This window comes from Gadus morhua, chromosome 3 (genome assembly GCF_902167405.1).
Source record: "Gadus morhua chromosome 3, gadMor3.0, whole genome shotgun sequence".
Lineage (NCBI taxonomy): Eukaryota > Metazoa > Chordata > Actinopteri > Gadiformes > Gadidae > Gadus > Gadus morhua.
This window is the reverse complement of record NC_044050.1, coordinates 7,950,100-7,970,986: the sequence shown is the minus strand read 5'-3', so window position 1 is coordinate 7,970,986 and position 20,887 is coordinate 7,950,100. Positions and strand designations below refer to the sequence as shown.

Here is a 20,887-nt window from a genome sequence, read left to right as displayed (position 1 = left end):
AAATATAATTATTCAATATTATCAACGCATTTAATTCATAATCTTTTGGTGGCCTCATAATTGGTTTACTAATTAACCGTATAGTTTGGCAAGTCTCGTGAGCTTTGAGTTGTACGAGACGTCACTCCCTCTACCATGATTGGTTGGCCCTTCTTTACCAGTGCATGTGGGTGCTGCTTAGCTACTAGCATTTGAGGATGGCCCAAGACAAGCAGAATGAGGCAAAAATTGCCTCAATGGATGAAAATAAAGAAAATGTATCCGACCCAGGAGTTGGATTGGAGAGTATCCTTTATACACTAAACGTCCCGTCATGTGCGGATTGTAATTGTCTTCATGATCATATTTGTCGGCTTGCCTCTGTATAGGCTAGCTAGGTTGGAGATAAGCTAACTTGTGCTACGTGTCATTCTGAACCGCCTTGCTCATTGAATGGTAATCGTGTAAATCTACTAAAATTTGTCCGTTATGTTGTGCATTTTCTGTTAAAAGGGCATATCACCACATAATTAATACGAATATACAGTCTCCTTTCTATGTAATTTACACAAAGCCCTTGCTATCTACTGTTTTAAAGCTACCAGCTGCTTTCAGGTTGAGGACTACAAACTGTTGGATTACTTGGGCATTTCTTAATGGCAAATCTTTCGGGTGTGTTACTTTTATATGAACGTATGTTTCCCATAACTACAAATTGCAGTTCTGCAAATCATCAAGGATTCTCAGCAGCAGCACGGCCTCAGACATGGAGACTACCAGAGATACAGGTCTGTTACGTCTAAATGTGACCGGATTGTGTGTAATTTATTATACGTTATATCCACAGATGGCTACATTTACTATGTGGCTTAAACATACTGTTATGTCTAAGTATAGTTATGTATGCTCACTCTTAAATTACTGTCATACATAAAGCATTGTTTATGTTAATGTCTATCATACAGATACTAATGATTGTTGTGGATGATGGCAATTATAATCTTGGTATGATTCTAATATTTACATATTCTGTGTCCAGGGGTTACTGTTCGCGGCGGCTGCGGCGGTTGCGAAAAACCCTGGGCTTTAAGATGGGGAACCGCCACAAGTACACTGGCAAGAAGATAACCGAGGAGATGCTCTCTGACAGCAGGTTTGGAAGCTGTCCATAGCAATGTGACTTGTCCGAAATGAATGGTAGACACGCAGTGATAAATGTAAGGCTGTACAGCGTGGTTCTCGTTATGTTTAGGGAATGTGACTCGGCGTCTCTCCCTTGTGGTGCTCTTCAAGGTATCTGCTGCTGGTTCTGATGGAGGCCGAGAGGTCCTGGAGCTACGCCATGCAACTAAAGCAGGAGGCCAACACGGAGCCCCGCAAGCGCTTCCACCTGATGTCGCGACTGCGCAAGGCAGCCAAACACGGCCAGAAGCTGGAGAAGCTGTGCGAGAGCCCCAGCATCGATGCAAAGACCAAGCTTGAGGCCCAGGTACACGCATGGCTCCCTGTGCACCAGAGCCTCCGTGTCTCTAGAACTGGCTTGGGTTAGCTTGTATCACCATTGAGATACCTAAAAATACAGCCTGCACTGCTAAATTAGTTTTATCTAGTGGAGGAAGTGTACAGTGGATCTGATATTAAATGATGATTCATAACCCATCATCATTTAATGCAAAAGATTTCCAGTGGTTTGTGTGGGTCGTTTTCGTTTATGAAAATTTGTTTGGGCACTTAAAAATCACATGCTTCTTTATGTCAGTTGTTGGCACATGCAATTTGTATGCCATTTGCGACCTTCCCTCAATGAATTGAGATTTTTTTTTTTGTAGGCCTACACAGCGTACCTGACTGGCATGGTAGAGTTTGAACTGCAGGAGTGGAAGCCAGCCATGGAGGCTTTCAACAAGTGCAAGTAAGAATTTTACAGAATTAAAAAACGATATATATGGTGGTAGATAAATATGCAGGTAATTAATGCATGAATGGAAAACAAATCAATTAATGTATGTGTCTGTTGTCAGGACCATCTATGAGAAGCTAGCAAGCGCCTTCACTGAAGAGTTGGCAGTGCTGTATCACCAGCGTGTTGAGGAAATCTCACCCAACATCCGCTACTGTGCTTACAACATTGGTGAGTACTCATTTGCTATAAATGGCGCCTTTTGCAAAATGGATATTGCACTGTATGTGTACAGTCCCGAATTGTGAGTCAGTGCTCTCTATAACAAAAGACAACGCAGCGATTTAAAAAATAAATGCCATGAGAGGCAGCATTAATTTAATATCATTTTCTTGGAAATAAATGTTTTTTAGTATGATGCCTTCTAGTGGACCGAACGTTTATTATTGCCAATGCATAAGCATGTCTATACAGAGTTAGGTTTAAAAAATGAATTAATGAATTAAATTTAATTATCGCCGACGTATATACTTCCACCCACACTTTTGTGAGTTCACATGCATAGATTTCAATATAGCATGCATATACATAGTTTACATACCCACATATTGGTGAGCTCACATGCATGCAAATCAAAATAGCATTCAAGTACAATAATTCCTTTAAAGGGTTTTTATTTACAAATGTACTTGTCATTTATAATGATCATTATCTTTAAATAAACAGCAAGTTATTTGCTAAATGTCACATCATTTAGTTGAATACATCAGGTTAAACACACGAGGGAGTCATAGAGCCCTCAACAACTGTGATTACCGATGTAAGCTGTAGGTTTTATGCTTGTTTGCATATACAATGCAGTACCACAAGCATGTTTTATTTTTTGGTATGTGGTTCATATTTTTTCACACCTTATGTGGTAATCACCCATTCCTCTTTATTAGTGTGAATGCTGTATCAGCATTCACACTCAAGATATTGCATTCTTCATTAGTGTCTTTTTTGGTCTTCTACTACTTCTGAATACTTTAAAGGAGACATATTATGGTGTTTCCCAACAAGTAAACATAGTATGAGTTCCAGAAAAATAAGCTTTTTGCTGGAAATAGCTTTTAGGAAAAAAATCTTGCCTACCGCTATTCCCATCTGTCCATTCAGAATGCGTGTTTCTGGTGTCTGTAGCTTTAAAGCAAATTAAAAGCTTTGCTTTTTTTTTTTTCTGCTGCCCATTGACCAATGAGCTGTCAGAGTGAACCACAGCATGGAGGAGAACTGATTGTTGCCATTTGTGGACTCCCGGAGCTCTATATAATAATGATGATGATGATGATGATAATAAGGATGTAGAGGTATTATATCTATTATCACGGCCAAAAGCTATGTGCGCCTCGGATGATATTATGAATCATAAAGACTGCGTCTGATGTCTCTGGTACTTCCACAACAAGTAAAGACTCGTAGTGGGGGTTATCTCTGCCATGGTTGAGAAGAATTGGGGGGAAGGAACTTTGGCCTTGACTCTCTGAAGTCCATATTGAACCGTGACATGGAGGAGAAAGGGATTGCACTCCCGGAGCTGAGCTCCCGGACTGCCGCCGAGCTCCCCCCTCCGGAGCTGGCGGACTGCCGCCAGAGCTTCGGCAGCTCCGGCGGGGGAAGCTCGTCAGCAGTCCGGCAGCTCCGGCAGAGAAAGAAATTGTACTGCCGGAGTGCCGCCGAGCTTCCCCACCCGAGCTGCCGGAGTGCCGCCGAGCTTCCCCACCCGAGCTGCCGGAGTGCCGCCGAGCTTCCCCACCCGAGCTGCCGGTCTGGCGCCGAAGCTCCCCTGCCGGAGCTGCCGGACTGCCGCAGGAGCTTCGGCGGCAGCTCCGCCGGACTCCCTGCCAGGCAGTGACATTGCAAACTGACAAATTAGACATCTATTGTTGTATGGAATATCCCTGCTTCTGAAATGCGTGAACATCCTAGCCCAGTACTCGTCTGCTGGTCCACAAAATCTCAGCTATGCTCTGATTGGAGGGGGTGGGGAAGTGGGAGGCAATATTCAATATGCCCCCTTCCTACGTAGGAGGGGGCGCCGATTCTGCCTCACTCCTTTTGTATGCATGTCATTCAAAAAATGATGTACAGACTTTTTTTCATATTTGTATGCGTGTGGGAGCACCAGAAACCCAAAACGAAACCCAAAATCCAAGGAAAAGTGTTGTTTCATAATATGTCCCCTCTAAGCTACAGAAACCATTCAACCATCAAAAAAAAATGTCTTCAGTCCAATTCACTTTACATTTCTGAATTCTCAGCAATGATTGCGCTTTTTATTCAGCTGTCGGCATTCACCCGCATTTTCTAATCCTAACCCTAACCTATCAATATATTTAACAAATATTTTATAAAAGGTGTATGTTTTTAATGTGTTTTTTAAGACTTCACAACAAAATTATAAGATCTCAATGCATATGGTCTAGTCCTATCGTGATCTCATCTCTCATTGGCTCATTCATATTGGCTCCCTATTGAAAGTGTAATGGCTTTTGATTGGCAGGTGACCAGAACGCTATAAACGACCTGATGCAGATGAGGCTGATCGGCGGTGGAGGGAACATGATGGCAGAGAAGCTCGAGGTCAGTCCTGTTCTTCTCAAATTGAAAACATTCATGGCCAGAGCACCAGGAAAGGACATGCGCACATTTGTACCATTGATTCCATTGTTCCAAACTGCACAAATTGCAAACCAGTTTCATGAAATCACGCCAACAGTGCCTCTTGGGTCGCGACGTCAGACTACCTCGGGAAAGGAAGTCTGACGTCACAAAAGAACGCCACCTGCGCTCAGTAGAGTGGACCGTTCCACATAGGGTTTTGGGAATAGTGGCAAAAACATAGGATTTTACCACTTTTTCCTCTAAATTTGAGTTATTTCGGTAAAAGTGATATGATCATATAAGACGAATAACTATGTTTAAAACAAAATAAAAGTGGTTTTGGAGTTACTCTTCTCTATGTCCTCAATGGGCACCATTGTTGATGGTGGCTAACCCTGAGGAAAAAATATTTGATGGGTCTCCAAGAGTGTTTGCCAGAGTTGGTAAGATGTCAGGAGGCATTTTTGTGCATGATCTAGTTAAATAATTTACGAAAATGCCCACGGATATTTTACCAGCCGAGTTGTTCTCTAGGCACTGATCACCCAGACCCGGGCCAAGCAGGCGGCCACCATGAGCGAAGTGGAGTGGAGAGGACGTACGCTGCCCGTCAAGATCGATAAAGCCCGCATCTTCCTCCTGGGGCTGGCCGACAACGAGGCCGCCATCGCTCAGGTCAGTCCGCCAGTGGAACGTGGTCCAATAGAATTCATTGTTGTTTTACACCCTTTGTGTCACCCTGTGGTTACCTGTAGTCGTGTTATGTATACAACAGGATGAACCCACAATCTGTTTTGTCAACATCATTTTCTGACGTAATCGTACAATAGTTTGCTAAGCCGCGCCTTTTTTCAGATTTTTCGATTCTGCGGCTTATATAACGGCTAATCTATGGATTTTTACTAGGGATGGGCATTTGAAGAAATTTCCTTGATCGAGCATCGCTAGAGTTATCGATCAATTATCGATTAATCATTAACTTTTTTCTATAGGCTATATTGAAATTCCCGTTGGTAGAAAATACAAAATGCAGCATGTTTTTATCAATGAAATCTTTATTCCAACAATAATGTATGGGCCAACATTAATACAATACAGTTAACTTGAAGACCTACAACTGTTTAACAGTTTTAAAATAATAAATACAGGCATTATAGGTTATAGTCCTATGCGGCGCTCGTAAAGTCCGAACAATGCGCCTACAGGCGCTCTTAAAGGTTTGGAAACGATTCAACAAGACTAAATCTGTAGCCTATTCCAATTACAATAATTAGCCAACTTATCGGACAACAATAATCAAACAAAGGCAGTAGGCTAAAAGTGGGCATTAAACTGTATAACTGTTTTGGAAAAAAAGGGGGAAAAAGGCCGACATATAATGCCTATAGGCTGCAGCCGGCGCGCGGAAAAGGCTCGCAACAAAAAGATGAGCCACCCATTTACAAACAATTGCATGAACTAGTCTATCTAAAAGCAATACCTTATTGAACATATATAAGGCTGAACTTGTTGCTAAAATATCAGTTTTGGCAAAATGTAACGACTCCAAGAGGCACCAAGCCGAAAGAAAAGCGGAGCGAGAGACGACACATTAAGAAAAAAAAGAGCGACTCAAATACGGTGGTGACTGTCCCTACTGTCCATAGCATACAGTAACTCCAGCCCACATATTTTTGTTTAGGAATATAAGCATGTTAACATGCTCGGGGGTCAGACGCGAACGCAGCCTTGTAACTGTCAGTCCAGCAGCAGAAAACACCCGCTTTGACGGGACCAAAGTTGCGGGGATGCAGAGGTATTGTCGCGCAAACACAACGTGCTTTTGATCGATAACAATATAAATTGATCGACGCATTTCTTAACGATCAATTATCGAGCATCGATTAATTATGCCCATCCCTAATTTTTACAGCTAACGGCCACTAGGGGACCTCCTAGTCTATGGATTTTACAGGCTACAGTCCACCAACTTTAACTCTATGGGCTCTGTGACCGGACCGCGCCCCCCCCCCCCCTTTAAGCGGCGGGCTCCAGTGCGGCTTATATATGTACACATCATTCAATTTAGCTGCTGCGGCTTATACTACGGTGCGCCTTATAGGGCGGAAAATACGGTAATTATCTTTAAAAGCACATTGAGACTCATTTATCTTTATTTAAGGGGCCCCAGTGTTATTAAAGGGCCCCAGTGCTGGATGGCATACCTCTAATGCAAAATCAATGCGTTGTTGAGATTGGGTAGATCTTTTTTCCCCTCATCAGGGCTCCAGACTAACTTTATGCGTTGGTTGCACTGGTGCGCCTAACTTATTTTTTTAGGTGCACCTTTTTATCGCTCTCCATAACTTTCATATAATGTGAGTGATTTTCGAATAAGAATAATGGTGCGTTCCAGGCAACCCGTAACCCGTGTTGTCACAACCTTCTACCCGGGAAAATGCCCTGGAACGGCAGACAAACCCGCAACTCACTACCCGTGAACTCGTACCAGACCGATTCACTCCCAGTACCAGCTCGTAACTTACGGGCTAAAAAGTGTCCCTGGAACGCAGCATGAGGTGTAGAGAAATGCTTGTCTTTATTTGAGGCACAATTATATATACAAATAAAAATAAAGTGTTTCAAGTTTTTCACTGAGCTGAAATGGAACATTTAAAACAAAAAAAAATCCTCGCTCGCAATTCATTTCTTTGATGAAATAGGTACTAGAGCACAAAATTGTTCAGAATATTACTCTTAAAGTAAACCAGATTGATGCATTTAACTTAGAAAGTACAAAAAAAAAATCCGGGGGAGCATGCCCCCAGACCCTTAGAGGGTCCTATGTCCAACCACCACCATTGTCTCACAAAATAATTTTGAAAAACACTGAGGGTACATTTTGTAATGGCTAAACAACCCTACATGTGGTGGTCAAATGATCGCCCATTCCGTGAGCCCCCCGACAGGTGGAGCTCAATCTCACTCCTCCCTGAGTCAAGGCCAGGGTGCCGTTTCCTCCTGCTGGAGACCTTTCCTCACACCTTTCAATCACACCCATTGACAAGTCAGTGCTGTGGCATGCAGTACCCTGCATTGCAGTGCTGCATTCTGTGCATTCTGGCTCTCATGAACACAGTGGCTACACCCTGCTGCTCTCTGCTGTGGCTAGATTACAATCGTCAGTTTCGGAGTCAGCCTTTTGCCCACCTGTATTATAATGTAGAACTGCTTTTAGATCCTATTTCAGTACAGTTTATGGTTTATATAGCAAATAGAAGACCTGTAGCAGCACCAGCTGGAATCATTGATTGTCCATATTTATTTGCTTGGAGCTTATTGTTAGGCCAGGACGTGTTGGGTGAGGTCCAAGTACGTCATAAATGAGAGCCACTAGAGATGAAGGGAAAGCAGTCTACCGCAACCGTACAATCATTGTATGAAGGTGAACGACAAATTCCAGTAGCCGATGGCAAGAATCTGACAAGGCAGAAAGACACGGGTCAATGTTTCCCTATCGTTCTTCACATCTAGATTGTGCAAACATGATGCAACGGTGCGATGATATTGTCCGCAATCAGATCTCTGACAACATTCGATTTATGTGAGGCTTCCTGTCGCATCAACAAAATCCTCATCCGATTTGTGGGAGCATAGTCGTGAACGGGGGCGTAATCCTGTGTTTCCTCTATGCACTGGTCCATCAGCAGTCCTACAGAGGTCTGACGGGTTGGGCCGGTTGTCCTGGGCGTTTCTCGGGTGTGGGACCATGACCAACACTCACTGGGCGGATGAGATTTTTGACGCATGATGAAAAGAAAAGTAACTTCAAACTTAATTAATGTTAACCACAGTGTGTCCTAATATAAATTCCTGACGTGGGCTTGATGATGTATCCAATTTATATTCAAAGGCAAATAGGGATCCAAAGCCCGGAATTGGTTTAGTTAGTTATAATCCATTCGTTGATTTTAGACTGATTCATTTTAAGTATGCAAAAGCCTTAAAGAGAGCCTGACACTGCATAATTGTTGACTTCTTGTTTACTTTCAAGTATCGGGTCTCCAACTCATAGAAACCAACTGGAATCTCAATCTTTTTTTAGAAAATGTATAAAATAATGATTATAAAAGATACCTTAAACCTTATTAAATGTGGTTTTTATACCAACTGCGTCAACTTGTTTGCCTTCGGAATTGTTGAGTCATCATTTTGGGAGTATTTGTTGATGAGGATTGTAGTACTTTAAAATCCTAAATCAATGTAAATATACTGTAACCTAGGCTAATGGACATTTTGTTTTGCCGTATATCACATCAAATTCAACCATGTATTCCCATAATGACAAGATTAATTACTTATTGGACCAAAAAAACCCTTTCTACCAACACAAGAACTAACATTCCAATGCTCTTATACTTTTAAAAATGGATGCGGGTCATTACAATGTAATGTTACAATGTACGAGCCCTATAGCGTGCTTCAATTTGCATCAGTTAATCTCTAACCGGTCTGTTCATTGACAAAATGCCTGCATCGGTTTGCCTGATTGACATCACCTCACGCGGCCATCTTTATATCGTTCTAAATTTTTGTGAAAAATCTTTTCTCTCTTTGAGAGACTAAGATCTACCCTTGTTGCGCAATGGGAAAGTCAATGTTGTCTAATTATCATAAGGGGGGTATATTTTGCGTCGTTGGATTTTGGTAATCACTAATCACAAAAATGTTTGAATAATCGGGTTGATATGATTCGGCTGTGATGCATTGTACATTCCACCCCATATGCCTGGAGTCTGTGTTTCATGACAAGGCAGGAGAGGTTGGTGCTTCTCATGCAGTACAATTGTCCCATTCAGACAGACTTTAGGCCTGGAAATTCAAGTCTCTGTTGACTGATTGCCAAGTTCTATCTCCCTAGCTGATTGGGCAAGGAGATCGAAACACACACGCTCACCTTACAAACACATTCCTTGTATACGTCTGTGACATTCTTTTATCAAATTATCATTGTTGCGTTCCAAAAGAACAGTGACAAATGTTTAACATTCTAATGCAAGTCCAAACTTCAGTAGTAATTATGGCTTAGTTATACCATACTATTGTCAGTTTTGCCCAAACCTTTCAAAAAATATCACTAAGATGGGTGTGAGTTTTAAGACATGTTGGTCGGAAATTATAGCGAAATGACAATACATTTGTATTTTAAAGGGTTCTCTTTAAGTCCCTCTATAGCAGAGGTCACTTATGGGCGGACCCAGACTTATAACGGATAAATTACTGAGAATTATAACACTTTGACGGAGCGGTTCTAGTTTTACTGGAGAAGCTGTTCTCGACCAAATGGCACTGGTATAGCGGACCAGAAATCTGATACAAGTTACATTCATTGTAGTTAGGGGATCAATGGGTTGCAAAACTCACGGTTCGGATCGTATCACGGCTTGTGAGTCACGGGTCGGATCATTTTCGGATCAACAGCAGAAAAAAAGATAACGGGACAAATGTGACTTTAAATAAAATCTTCAAATGTGTAACAAAATAAAGTGAGAAATTAGGTAATAATCCTGCTACCTTTAAGCATAGTAAATATAAAATAAAATAAAAATTGTGTCCACATAAAATAAAAACGTATAAAAAATCATTTAAACAAAATAAATGGATTGTAAATGGAAAAAAAATGGAAAAAAAAAAAAACGGTCAAAAGGAAGCACAGAGAACGGGGCAAAAAGACTACAACCAAACATGAACAGCCCATTTCCGCTTCAGCTTCCAGTCGGGTTACCATTTCAACAGGATTTACGAAACGCCAAATAAAATACGACAAACTGTATTTCGCTACGATACTTGATTAGGAACATCAACGAACACCACTTGCCACTCGGTGAGTTGCACATTTCTGAAAAAAAATGTTTAGGGTTGTTTTAAGGACACGTTTGTGAATGCCCAAAGCCAGCCATTCTGAAGCAGGCAGGGGCGAATCGAAATGAGCGAAATACCTGAGACGGGTCCAATTGTCAACATTTTGGTGTGTCAACCACAAAATTTCATCCTAGAAAAAACAGAAAGGGGGCTCTATGTGCTAAATACCGGAATTGTCCTTTAAACATGCGCTGATCTCGTGAACTTTTATTTCTTTTTTTTATCAGCCGATCCGCGGATCACTTGCGTCCCAAACCTTGAGGGTTGACCCGTACGGATCACGGGTAACCCGTGAACTGTTGCACCACTAATTGTAGATCATCTCACGAGATGCTACTCGGGCAATAGAATCTGCATTTTCATTAGCATTTTGACACGAGTTAGTGAGTGAGACACAGAAACAAACACGGGTGAGATGAAATGAGAACTGTCTGAGAAACATTGAATTAAACATGCAACATGAGTATGGACAGACTCTTACAGGTTCCCTCTTCATACGGGTAGCTCAAAAGCTGTGTCATGTTCCGAGACCATGCCAATTGTACGTGTTGACCATGGTCGGCTCCCTCCAAAATAAACTCTTTGCCGTTGCATTGTTGTTGCTCTGGAAATAGGTTTGTTCGCCAGCGATTAGTGTTGAACGGATTTGTATTTACCGTCATATGCCATATAACCCAGTGAAATGTCTAAAGGGTATGAATGTATGAAAAAATGTAGGGTTGATCAAATTGGTTGACTGTGAAGATGTGAAATGGAGTTGACAAAAAAAAAACTTGGACTTTATCTTCATTAAGATAAAATGTTCCAAGCTCTGGCAGTTATCCATTTTATTTTGAATGTTCTTATTTTACTGTCTTTAAGAATTGAGCTATCGTCAATTCCTAATCTGCTCCAACTCGCAACAAAAAGCCAACCAATGTATGGTAATTTGTGTCACACGGGTGCCCAGGCCTAAAAAAAAAAAAAGTTTGGTTCCTGTTGGTTGTCAGTTGAGGTCATGGGTAGGTAGGGAATTTATTTTATTTTTTTATTTTATTTTTTCCAGCGGCAGCGAATGATAGGTAGGTTGTTTTCATTTAAAAACGAGAAAATTCGCTCATCCTTGTACAGAATGAAGAGGTGCTGTACCAAAACGTAATTACATTAAAAAAAAAAAATTTTTTTTTTTTTTTTTTTTATAAAACTCATAAAATAATTTGGGTCGCACATAAATTGACAGGGTCGGTCGGAAACCGGAACCAAACAAAATATTTTTTTAGGCCCCAGGCAAGTAACAGTGGAGTGAAGAATGTTTAATTTTTTTTTAATTCAGAAAGTATCCAGCATAACTGGGAGGGGCTCAGTCTTACCCAGTGCGACTTTAAGTCGTGAAGCACTTTGAGTCTGCTTCCTGTATGAGAAGTGCTATATAAATAAAGTTGCCTTGCCTTGCCGAAAACTAACCAAACGTCTCTAGTGTGAAAGCAGCCATCAAAACCATGCATACCTAAGATCTGATTTTCAAAGAAGCCATTGTCTTTGTGTTTCTGTATGAATATGCGTTCCTTCAACTGTAGACTGTACTGTCCTCTTCTGGTTTGGTTGGAATTTCACATTTCTGAATTTTGGATATTTCCGGCACAAAGCCACATTCTAGTCTGACATTCCACTATGTCAGACTAGGAGGTTGTATTGATTTATTTTGTTAATCTGCCTAATCCTGGTCATTCGATTAGGAGGTAATGCAACCCAAAGGGGCACACTTGGTATCCATTACTCTAGCATTTGAACGTAAATGATCTTTTTACATTGTTAATATTGCATTTCTCCAAGGTGCAAATTTAAGTCCCGAATTTTGGCAGTCAATGTGTCGGATGAATACTGATGACTAGTTGAGGACCTGAAATAGGGTTGCCGCGGTATACGGTGTTACCGTTGTTGTAGACAACACCGATTACTCGGTGTTGCACACCGGCATCAGTTTTTTTTTTTTCCCAGTAATAAAAAAAATTCTTCAGTAATTAATAATATAATTAAGAAAATAAACATGTAATAATAGATAGGCTACCTAATAAACCGTTGGAACACACAAGACCGATAACCATAGCATTGTCAGTAAACGAACCCCGCGAAGCCCAATCCCTACGAGAGCTCCCCGTGCTACGGCCATCTGGAGGCGCACAGAGATTTTGGCCGTGATATTGTATATAAAATGATGTTATACTATTGTATCTAGAACGTTATAAGACGCTGTCATCGAGAATTGGCACGCTGCCAGATAGGGCTTTGACTTCGAACTTCGTGATTCGAATATAATTCGAATATCAAAAAAAATAAAAATAATTCGAACGAATATTAGGCAGTCCTTAATATTGGAACCTGTTATGGGCAGGCCAAGAGGGAGAGGCGTCGGAGAACCCATGCAGTCTATTCATAATATTGTAATGACCACGGAAGAGGCAGTGAATGAAGTATTGATTAGACAGCGATTTATTAGAAACATAATAAACAGTTGGAACACGCAAGACCGGTAACCATAGCAACGCCTGTAAACAAACCTCGCAAAGCCCAATCCAGGGCTGAATCCGAATACTCATACTTATAGTATGCATTTTGTAGTACGCCACAAATATAGCGCGTCCGAATGCTCAGTGTACATTGTGTAGCACGGAAAACGTTTCCGAATGCGTACTACCGCCACAGTATACAACGGCAGGTCACTACGTTACCAGACTACGAGTCTGGTAACGAACGAAGAAGAGATGGCTGACCCGACACTACCAACAGCGGCTTAGAAAGACGTCGTAGAAAGCGGCGAAAAAAAGACGTCAAAAAGAGTAAAAAAGTAAAGTAAGTAATTAAGTAAAAAGAGACATTTTTAATTTAATAGCAACGACGACAAGATGGAAAACAGGTAACTTATCAAGGTAATTTTGATGGCATTTGAGGGGAGATGCGTCATCTCCAAACATCCGGTGGAGTTACGGCGGTGTTCGGAAGAGTTCAGAGGCGTTCTACGCATAGCTGTAGACCGTACTACACTGTCAAGTGTAGTACGGACAAGTAGTAGACACTGAACATAAATAGTATGTACTAAGTATTCGGATTCAGCCCAGGTATTACTGAAGGCATTTAATGGTCAAAATATTATTAATAAATATTCGAATATATTCGAATGCTAATATTAATAAACAAACGAACTTCGAATATGATTTTTGGCCAAAAGTCAAAGCCCTACTGCCAGACGATGTCACCGAGTGTGAGAGGAGAGTTGACGGAGAAGATGGCGGTTGACCTAGTTTCAAAGTTTATACCGTTTATACTCGGTAATACCGGTGTTGACACGAGTGTATTACTCGGTGTGAAAATGTCAATAACCGCGGCAACCCTAACCTGAAGTAAACGCCAGCCTTCATGACGGTGTGTTTGTTTGGTCCCTGGTGAGCAGGCATCCAACGAGGACACCAAAGAGCACCTGTACGAGACCCTGCTGTCCGAGTGCAGAGACACCATCCAGGCTGTGAGGGAGGAGCTCAAGGCTGAGGTGAGGACGGCCTCACAGACCACGGCTCCAGGCTGGGCACACACTAGCCTTAAAAGACCAAATGTGAACTCGAGGAACAACTCCTGATCTATGGCCAGTCAAGTGGCAAAGAAAAACAATGCACATCTAGTGTTGTCCCGTTATTTTATGCTGGTCTTCCATCATCCGCCCACAGAAGCAGAGAGAGCGGGGGCCTGATGCGGACACCGGCAAGGTGTCCAACCTGCAGTTCCTGCACAGGTAAAAAAAACGGTGTCCCCGACAACATGAGCTCATGCTGCATTTCCATCTGTGGGGCTGTGCTGGGAGGTGAGGTCGAAGTGTTATTGATTTGGGGCGGTGGTCCCCGCTCTAGCTACCTGAGCTACATCAAGCTGTGCACGGTGGTGAAGAGGAACGAGAGCATGGCCCACACGCTGCAAGCCAAGCTGAAGGACCCGCACAACGACGAGAACAAGAGGGGGCCCAAGCCCCAGGACCTCATCCGCCTGTATGAGATCATCCTCCAGGTACACGCACTGAGCACACGCATCCTATAGGCTAGAACTGAGTGTATATTGGGAGTACTTTCTCAATAGTTAGTGTCCTCTCTCTGGCATGTTCTCCTCTCCCCTCACAGAGTCTGGCAGAGTTGTCCACACTACAGGGATTGGAGGAAGACCACACCTTCCAGAAGGAGATGGCCCTCAAGACTCTTGTCTACAAGGCTTACAGGTAACGCATTCACATTCACACATTCATAACTAGGTTGTATTTGTCACGTACAAAGTCACACATGCACAGCTAGCTGTGAGGCGCTTACTTCGGGGGGTAAGCGCCCAATGAATTATGAATTGGTAACCCAATTATGAATTGGGTTACCAATTCATAATACTAATGGCAATCCCTACAATAACGATAGGTATCCAAAGATACTCTGTGAATACCTAATGATACAAAGAAAGGAAGAAGAAATAAGCATTCACTAAGTATGTTTACCGTTGGCCCATGTTGTCCAAACTAATGAGTGTCCATGGCTCCATCCCCCAGGTGCTTCTTTATCGCCCAGTCCTACGTGCTGGTGAAGAAGTGGAGCGAGGCCCTGGTTCTGTACGAGAGGGTGCTCAAGTACGCCAAGGAGGTCCAGTCCAAGGCCAAGAGTATTGGTGACAAGGTCAGCCCCACAGATCTGCATTCTACCTAGGGCTGGGCGATATATCGATATTTGAAATATATCGATATTTTTTCAAACGAGATATGGAACGAGACGCTATCGTCAACATCGATATAGTTTAATTAGCGTTGAAAGTACAGCATATTTTATCCAATTAACAGCAGTTTCAAACCGCGACTGCCACCAGCTATTTCGTAACTCTGCTTATCTCTCCCGCTCACACGGCCCGGGCCCCATTCCAGTCACGACACTTTTTTAATAATCCACTACAGCGCGAAACATGGAGTCCGCAGCCAAACGCGGCGCAGAGGAGCTTGTATGTAAGCAGAAGACAAATGGCTCCATAGTTCGGACATGTTTTGGGTACAAGGTGTCTGACGAATGACAGAATCAGGTTTTTTGTAGAGTGCTTCAAATCTGTCGCAACTAAAGGGTCGAGTACCTACGACCAACCTCTTCCATCAATTGCAGCAGCACAACGTGCTCAAAAATGCGTGAAGCGACCCAAAATTTTAAGCTTTCTCGACATTAATAGTACAGCAATTGTCCCAAATTGATTCCGGACTCCCGGACACCCGCTGGAGGGTCCGGCGGGTGTCCGCTCCGGAGGAGCTCAGCTCCGGCCGGTGTCGCTCCATGTCGCCATTCAATTCTGTGCTTCAGATTGATGACGAAGTGGAAGAACCAGAGACGTCGGAGAACCCGACGGCTGGGTTCTCTGACGGTCGGGATATATTAATAATATAATTAATAATATAATTATTATGAATACATAATAAGATTCATAATATTCCGGAGGCGCCCCCAGCTTTTGGCCGTGATATTATATATAATATTGTAATGTTCTCAAATACGAGGCGGAGGCAGTGTCTAGTCCACGGTTTATTCAACCATCAAACTGTATTCAAATCCAAACGGTAGGAATAGTAACGGTAAATCCAAGCAGTAGGTATGTAGGCTGTAGTAATAACGGTAACTCCACGGTAACTCCCCCCTCCCCCTCATCAACAAGGCAGGTTAACGAGCACAGCGACGCAGGCAGGCTGGAAATGAGAGCACAGCGGCGCCACCGATGTAGAGGACGAGTTGGAGCTCGGCAACGGCAACTATGATATTGTTGCGTCAACAAATATCGATATTTATCTTGTATCGATATTCTGCTTGAAGATGTCGAGATATGACTTTTGGTCCATATCGCCCAGCCCTAATTCTACCATTGCTAGAGACACACACACGTCTGACTTACTCTTTCATAGGAAGCGTCTTAAGCTGGAAGTTATTGCACAGGTCTGCATTCATTTGTGTACTCGTTTTAACTTTTCTTATTTTTGTTTCTGTAAAATGAAGGAACTGCCCGACGTCCAGGAACTGATCGCTGAGGTCAACGCTGAGAAGTACTCCCTCCAGGCTGCTGCCATTCTAGGTAGGCTCCACCGCAGGACGGGTCGCCATGGGCACCGCAGGATATCATGCGTTGTATTATTGTCACACTGAAACGCCTTTCATTTAAATGCATGTGTTTTCTTTGTCTTGTGATGATCACCATTTCAATTGGCTGTTTCAGACACGGAGGAGGTGAACGAGTCTCCGGCCGAGCGCCCGGTGAAGGACAACACGGTGAGCCGACGGGGACATCACCACCTCCATGGGGGAACATTTTGGACGCTTTGATTTTGGCCTTTTTAAATCATTTTTTTTTATCTTGTTCTCATTCAAATTTATAAGGCGCGTATTTATTTAGTTTCATTTTCCTGCCATCCTTTCTTCACCGTTTTTCCGCAGCCTCTGTGCGACCGATTGGAGACCTTCCGGCTGGACCCGGCCCTGGTGGGCAAGCAGCCCAACCTGGTGCACTTCCCCCCGGGCTTCCAGCCCATCCCCTGCAAGCCCCTGTTCTTCGACCTGGCCCTCAACCACGTGGCGTTCCCGCCGCTCGACGACAAGGTGGAGCAGAAGGGCAAGGGCGGCCTGACCGGCTACATCAAGGGCATCTTCGGCTTCGGCAGCTAAACCGTCTCCAGAGCCTCCAGTCCTGCCATCCAACGGCAAGCGGCCAGGCCCCACTGGTCAGCTGGAATGGTCTTTTCCCCCCTTCTTGTTTGGTTCTCACCCTTTTTCAGGGGACGTCTTATCAGGGGTATCTATGGCCTTGAAACCATTTGAAATGAAGTGGCCTACATCGATCCAAGGCCTTCTGCCCCCGGATCCCCACGGTGCCGGTGGTGATCCGGCTGCTTCTGGACTGCTGGCACCATTAGCGATATCTCTGTTCAGCCTAACTAAGCCCGTCTGGCATTTTTCTTTCATTTAAATGTTTTGAGGGGTTTTTCTATTGACACACTCTGATAGTGTAAACCTGGGTACCAGTTCTGACGAGGATACATAATCATGCATGAGAGAGCCAAGGGCCTAAATGGGAGGTGTTCATCCTGGTAGAGACCGGTTGGTTATCTGCTCTTGTTCTGCCTGCTCTCTCCACAGTAGGAGGATGAGAAGAATGAATGGCATCCTCATTCTCAGCAGTTATCATTCTGACAGTGGAGTGGCCTGCATATTTTTATGATAATTTTTTTCAGGCAACCCAACACCATTTTTTGCCAACTAGAAGGACAACTTATTTAACCTTTAAAATGCTACAGTGAACACTTTGGTTTGATGTTGGACCAACCTACTTAACACGCAGCCTCTGCATGCTGTCTTTGAAGTTTGCTTGGTGGTTATTTTTTAAAGCCGCTCCTGCAGCTTAGCCGTCTAAAACTTGTGGTGTGAATATACAGTGCATCTCCAGGGTACACTATACAGTGTACCCTGGCATTATTTTGTGTTCATCATCCTTTGCGTGTGCACTGCATCATTGTCGCTCTTTCCACCTGCGCCTCCAACCCCAGGCCAGCTCTCCTCTTGTAGACACCAGTTTAACCTTGGACACTGGTTCTAGTGTCTGTACACACGCAGCATTCTGTACCTCTCACTGTATGTTTTTCTTTAATATGGTTATTAGTTACTCTTTATTTAACCAATGTATTTTACCTTCTTCAGTGGTCGGGCAGAAGTTTGGGCTAATTATTTGCATTTTAACTTCATAAGTGTGGGATCAGTATTTTTAATTGGTGTTTGAGTTTTATTGGAAACTAAGTAGGTGTGTAATGCCGCAAAAAAACGATCAATGAAACAATTGCTAAGAATGTTTAAATGAATTTGATTTTGAAGGCCTCCAATTAAATAAATGGGACTATTGATCCAAACATGCGTGTTCTGGTGCAGTTGATTGTCTTGATCATCAATTCAGGACAAAAATAGGACAGAGTCATCGGAAGTCATTTCGGAATGGGTTTGGATCCAACGTAATATATATATATTTTTGGAATGTCTTCATGCCAACATTGTTGTATTTTGTATCGACTTCTGTTACGCTGGAAGGTGAGGTGTTTAGCATAAACGTGTAGCAGGTACCGGATAACTCCTCAAACGAGGAAGTTGTTTTTGCGTCACTGGGGTGTGGAGGTAGAACAGCATGGAATACCACAGCAGGGTGCGCACTGCATACTTTGCCTATAACCCATTTAGTTTAGGAGTAAATAACCTTGCACTTGCTATTGACAATAGTAGTTGCTTGGTTGCACCCAATAAATAAAGAAAATAAACAATACTGATTATTTTTTTAAACCATGATAAGGCAGCAGTCCATCAAGTTTCCAAGGCAAGCAAAATATCTAATGAACTTTAGTCTGTAATCCCTGGTTTCATTTATATATGATTTCTTAGATGCACCCAATAGGCAGGTAAATTACTAAAATATTCATACTAACATAAGATCCCACACTGGTATGAGTGAGTACGAGTCTAGCGGCCTTACACTTTTCCTGGAAGAGGTAGACCTCTTTCCCCATGTCCACCATTAAGTGCCAAGGACATCATTTAGTTTCTACCCTCAGCCCTGCCGTTCCTTGCAGTAGCTAGCAAACTGCCACAGCATAGTGACAAGGTGGTGTTCATATGACGTATTGTATATTCTGTTAACCAGACAAACCCACTTATTGTTTTTACTTGTGTCTGTCCCACCATAGCCCATCATGTTCCTATCCCTTGCTTCACTTTTCTTACCCACTGAGGACTCGAAACAGAAGCAATAAATGCATGTGGAGTTAATGAAGGAATTATATCCAATAATGTCAAATTGTTTCAGCGTTATGGAAATGACTGACTGGATTGGGGGGGGGGGGGGGGGGGGGTGGTGGATGGCCGACACAAGGTGGGTCTGCTTTTGCAGCTGGTGCACTGCAGGTATGATCCTGAAAGAACAATGAATGAAAATACTAATAGCATACCTACAAACGCATGTAAACAATGAACACATGTCCCTGAGCAAAACATATTTCTCGAGCAGTTTGACCTTTGACCGTCAAGTGTAGCTGAGAGGACACGCGCTGGAACTTCAGTCCGACCACAAATTCCGTCCGGACAAATATCCATGTGTGGCTCTGACTCTTAGCTCCTTGATTATGAAGGAGTAGTCTGGCCACTACTAATGCTCCCACGGTGTTTGTTTCCACCAATGAAAACAATGTCAATGTTTCAGTTGGATCTTCATCTGGAACTTTTTAACATTCACCCTACACAGTCAAATATAATCCAAGAATATAGTATACATATCTGTTCTAATCATTTTTCCTAATAGGACCCTGGAATATTACCACAATAAACAACATAACAATCATTTTACCCCCTGCACCTGCACAAAAACACCTATGGATCAGATTTGAACACGACCAAGAATCATTTTAAACTAGCAGCACAATAGGGAATATGGCAATATTTATTTTGCTAGAGCTAGCGCAGTTGCTATGAAAGCTGCCAAACAACATTCCACTCCCTGATCCTCCATTGTTGACGTATTACAGAGACGCCCTCACACTGAGTGACCTGCATGCTCCAGTACCACACCGAGCCATAATACTGTATGGAAAAACACATTTGCTTTCTGCTATCTTATTACAAAATGACAGGACCACATGTGTTGTGTCCTGAACCTCTTTGTATTTCATCTATCAAACTAATCTTCTGCATGGCCTAGAAATGTTAATTTGGGAAGTTGTCTTAGGATGAATCTAAATTGACTTACTTCCATGTAATGAAGATCCAGGTGAATGGGGGGGTAAGGCTTGCTCACAGCTATGTTGGGAATCCAACAGAAAGTCTCTCGGTATGAACATTTTTGCTCAATGGACAGCGTAAAAAGTAGCAGTGCATTAGTAAACAATATATAAATCATGTTATTGATTTTATATTTTTACTTCATTTACATTTCATTTTAACCAGTCCCAGATACTATATTCTGATTGAATTGGGCATTGTATCTTTGGGCATTGTATGTAAATAAGTATATAGAGTCACTTTCAGTCTAGGGTGGATTTAAACTGTATAGCTCCGTTGCAGACTCCAAGATCGGCATCTCTGTTTCTCTTCATGTCCATTTTTAAGTATTTCTTAATGAAACCACCAAAGGTTACAGAGTCCTGTCTTTCAGATGAGAAATTTAAACCGAGGTCTTGACTTGAGGTCCATTAAGATCCCATGACACTCGTCATTAGCATAGGGTGGCTGTCGCCGGTGTCCTGCCCACATTCCTGACCTGACTCTATACCAGCATGACCCCTTAATCACCCCCTGGTCCTAAATCTGATAGAATCATTCCAAACATACCAACATGGCCCCATAATCACCCGCTGGTCTTACGTTCGATAGAATCAATCCTAACCTCTCCATTGTGAGCCAGTGTGTGTGGCGG

At 42.7% G+C, this 20,887-nt stretch overlaps 1 protein-coding gene across 1 annotated transcript; it reads left to right on the top strand.

Annotated features, from left to right (window-relative positions):
• The first annotated feature begins 129 nt into the window (after positions 1–129).
• Positions 130–18,348, top strand: srp68 (signal recognition particle 68). The gene is made up of 16 exons (XM_030351405.1): positions 130–285; positions 701–767; positions 1,019–1,132; positions 1,273–1,468; positions 1,809–1,891; positions 2,001–2,110; positions 4,422–4,501; positions 5,057–5,197; positions 13,851–13,946; positions 14,122–14,186; positions 14,302–14,455; positions 14,566–14,660; positions 14,976–15,099; positions 16,447–16,522; positions 16,664–16,716; positions 16,882–18,348. Exons 1-16 carry the CDS (start codon positions 198–200, stop codon positions 17,107–17,109), a joined length of 1,770 nt encoding a protein of 589 aa, XP_030207265.1. The 5' UTR covers positions 130–197; the 3' UTR covers positions 17,110–18,348.
• The last annotated feature ends 2,539 nt before the right edge of the window (positions 18,349–20,887 follow it).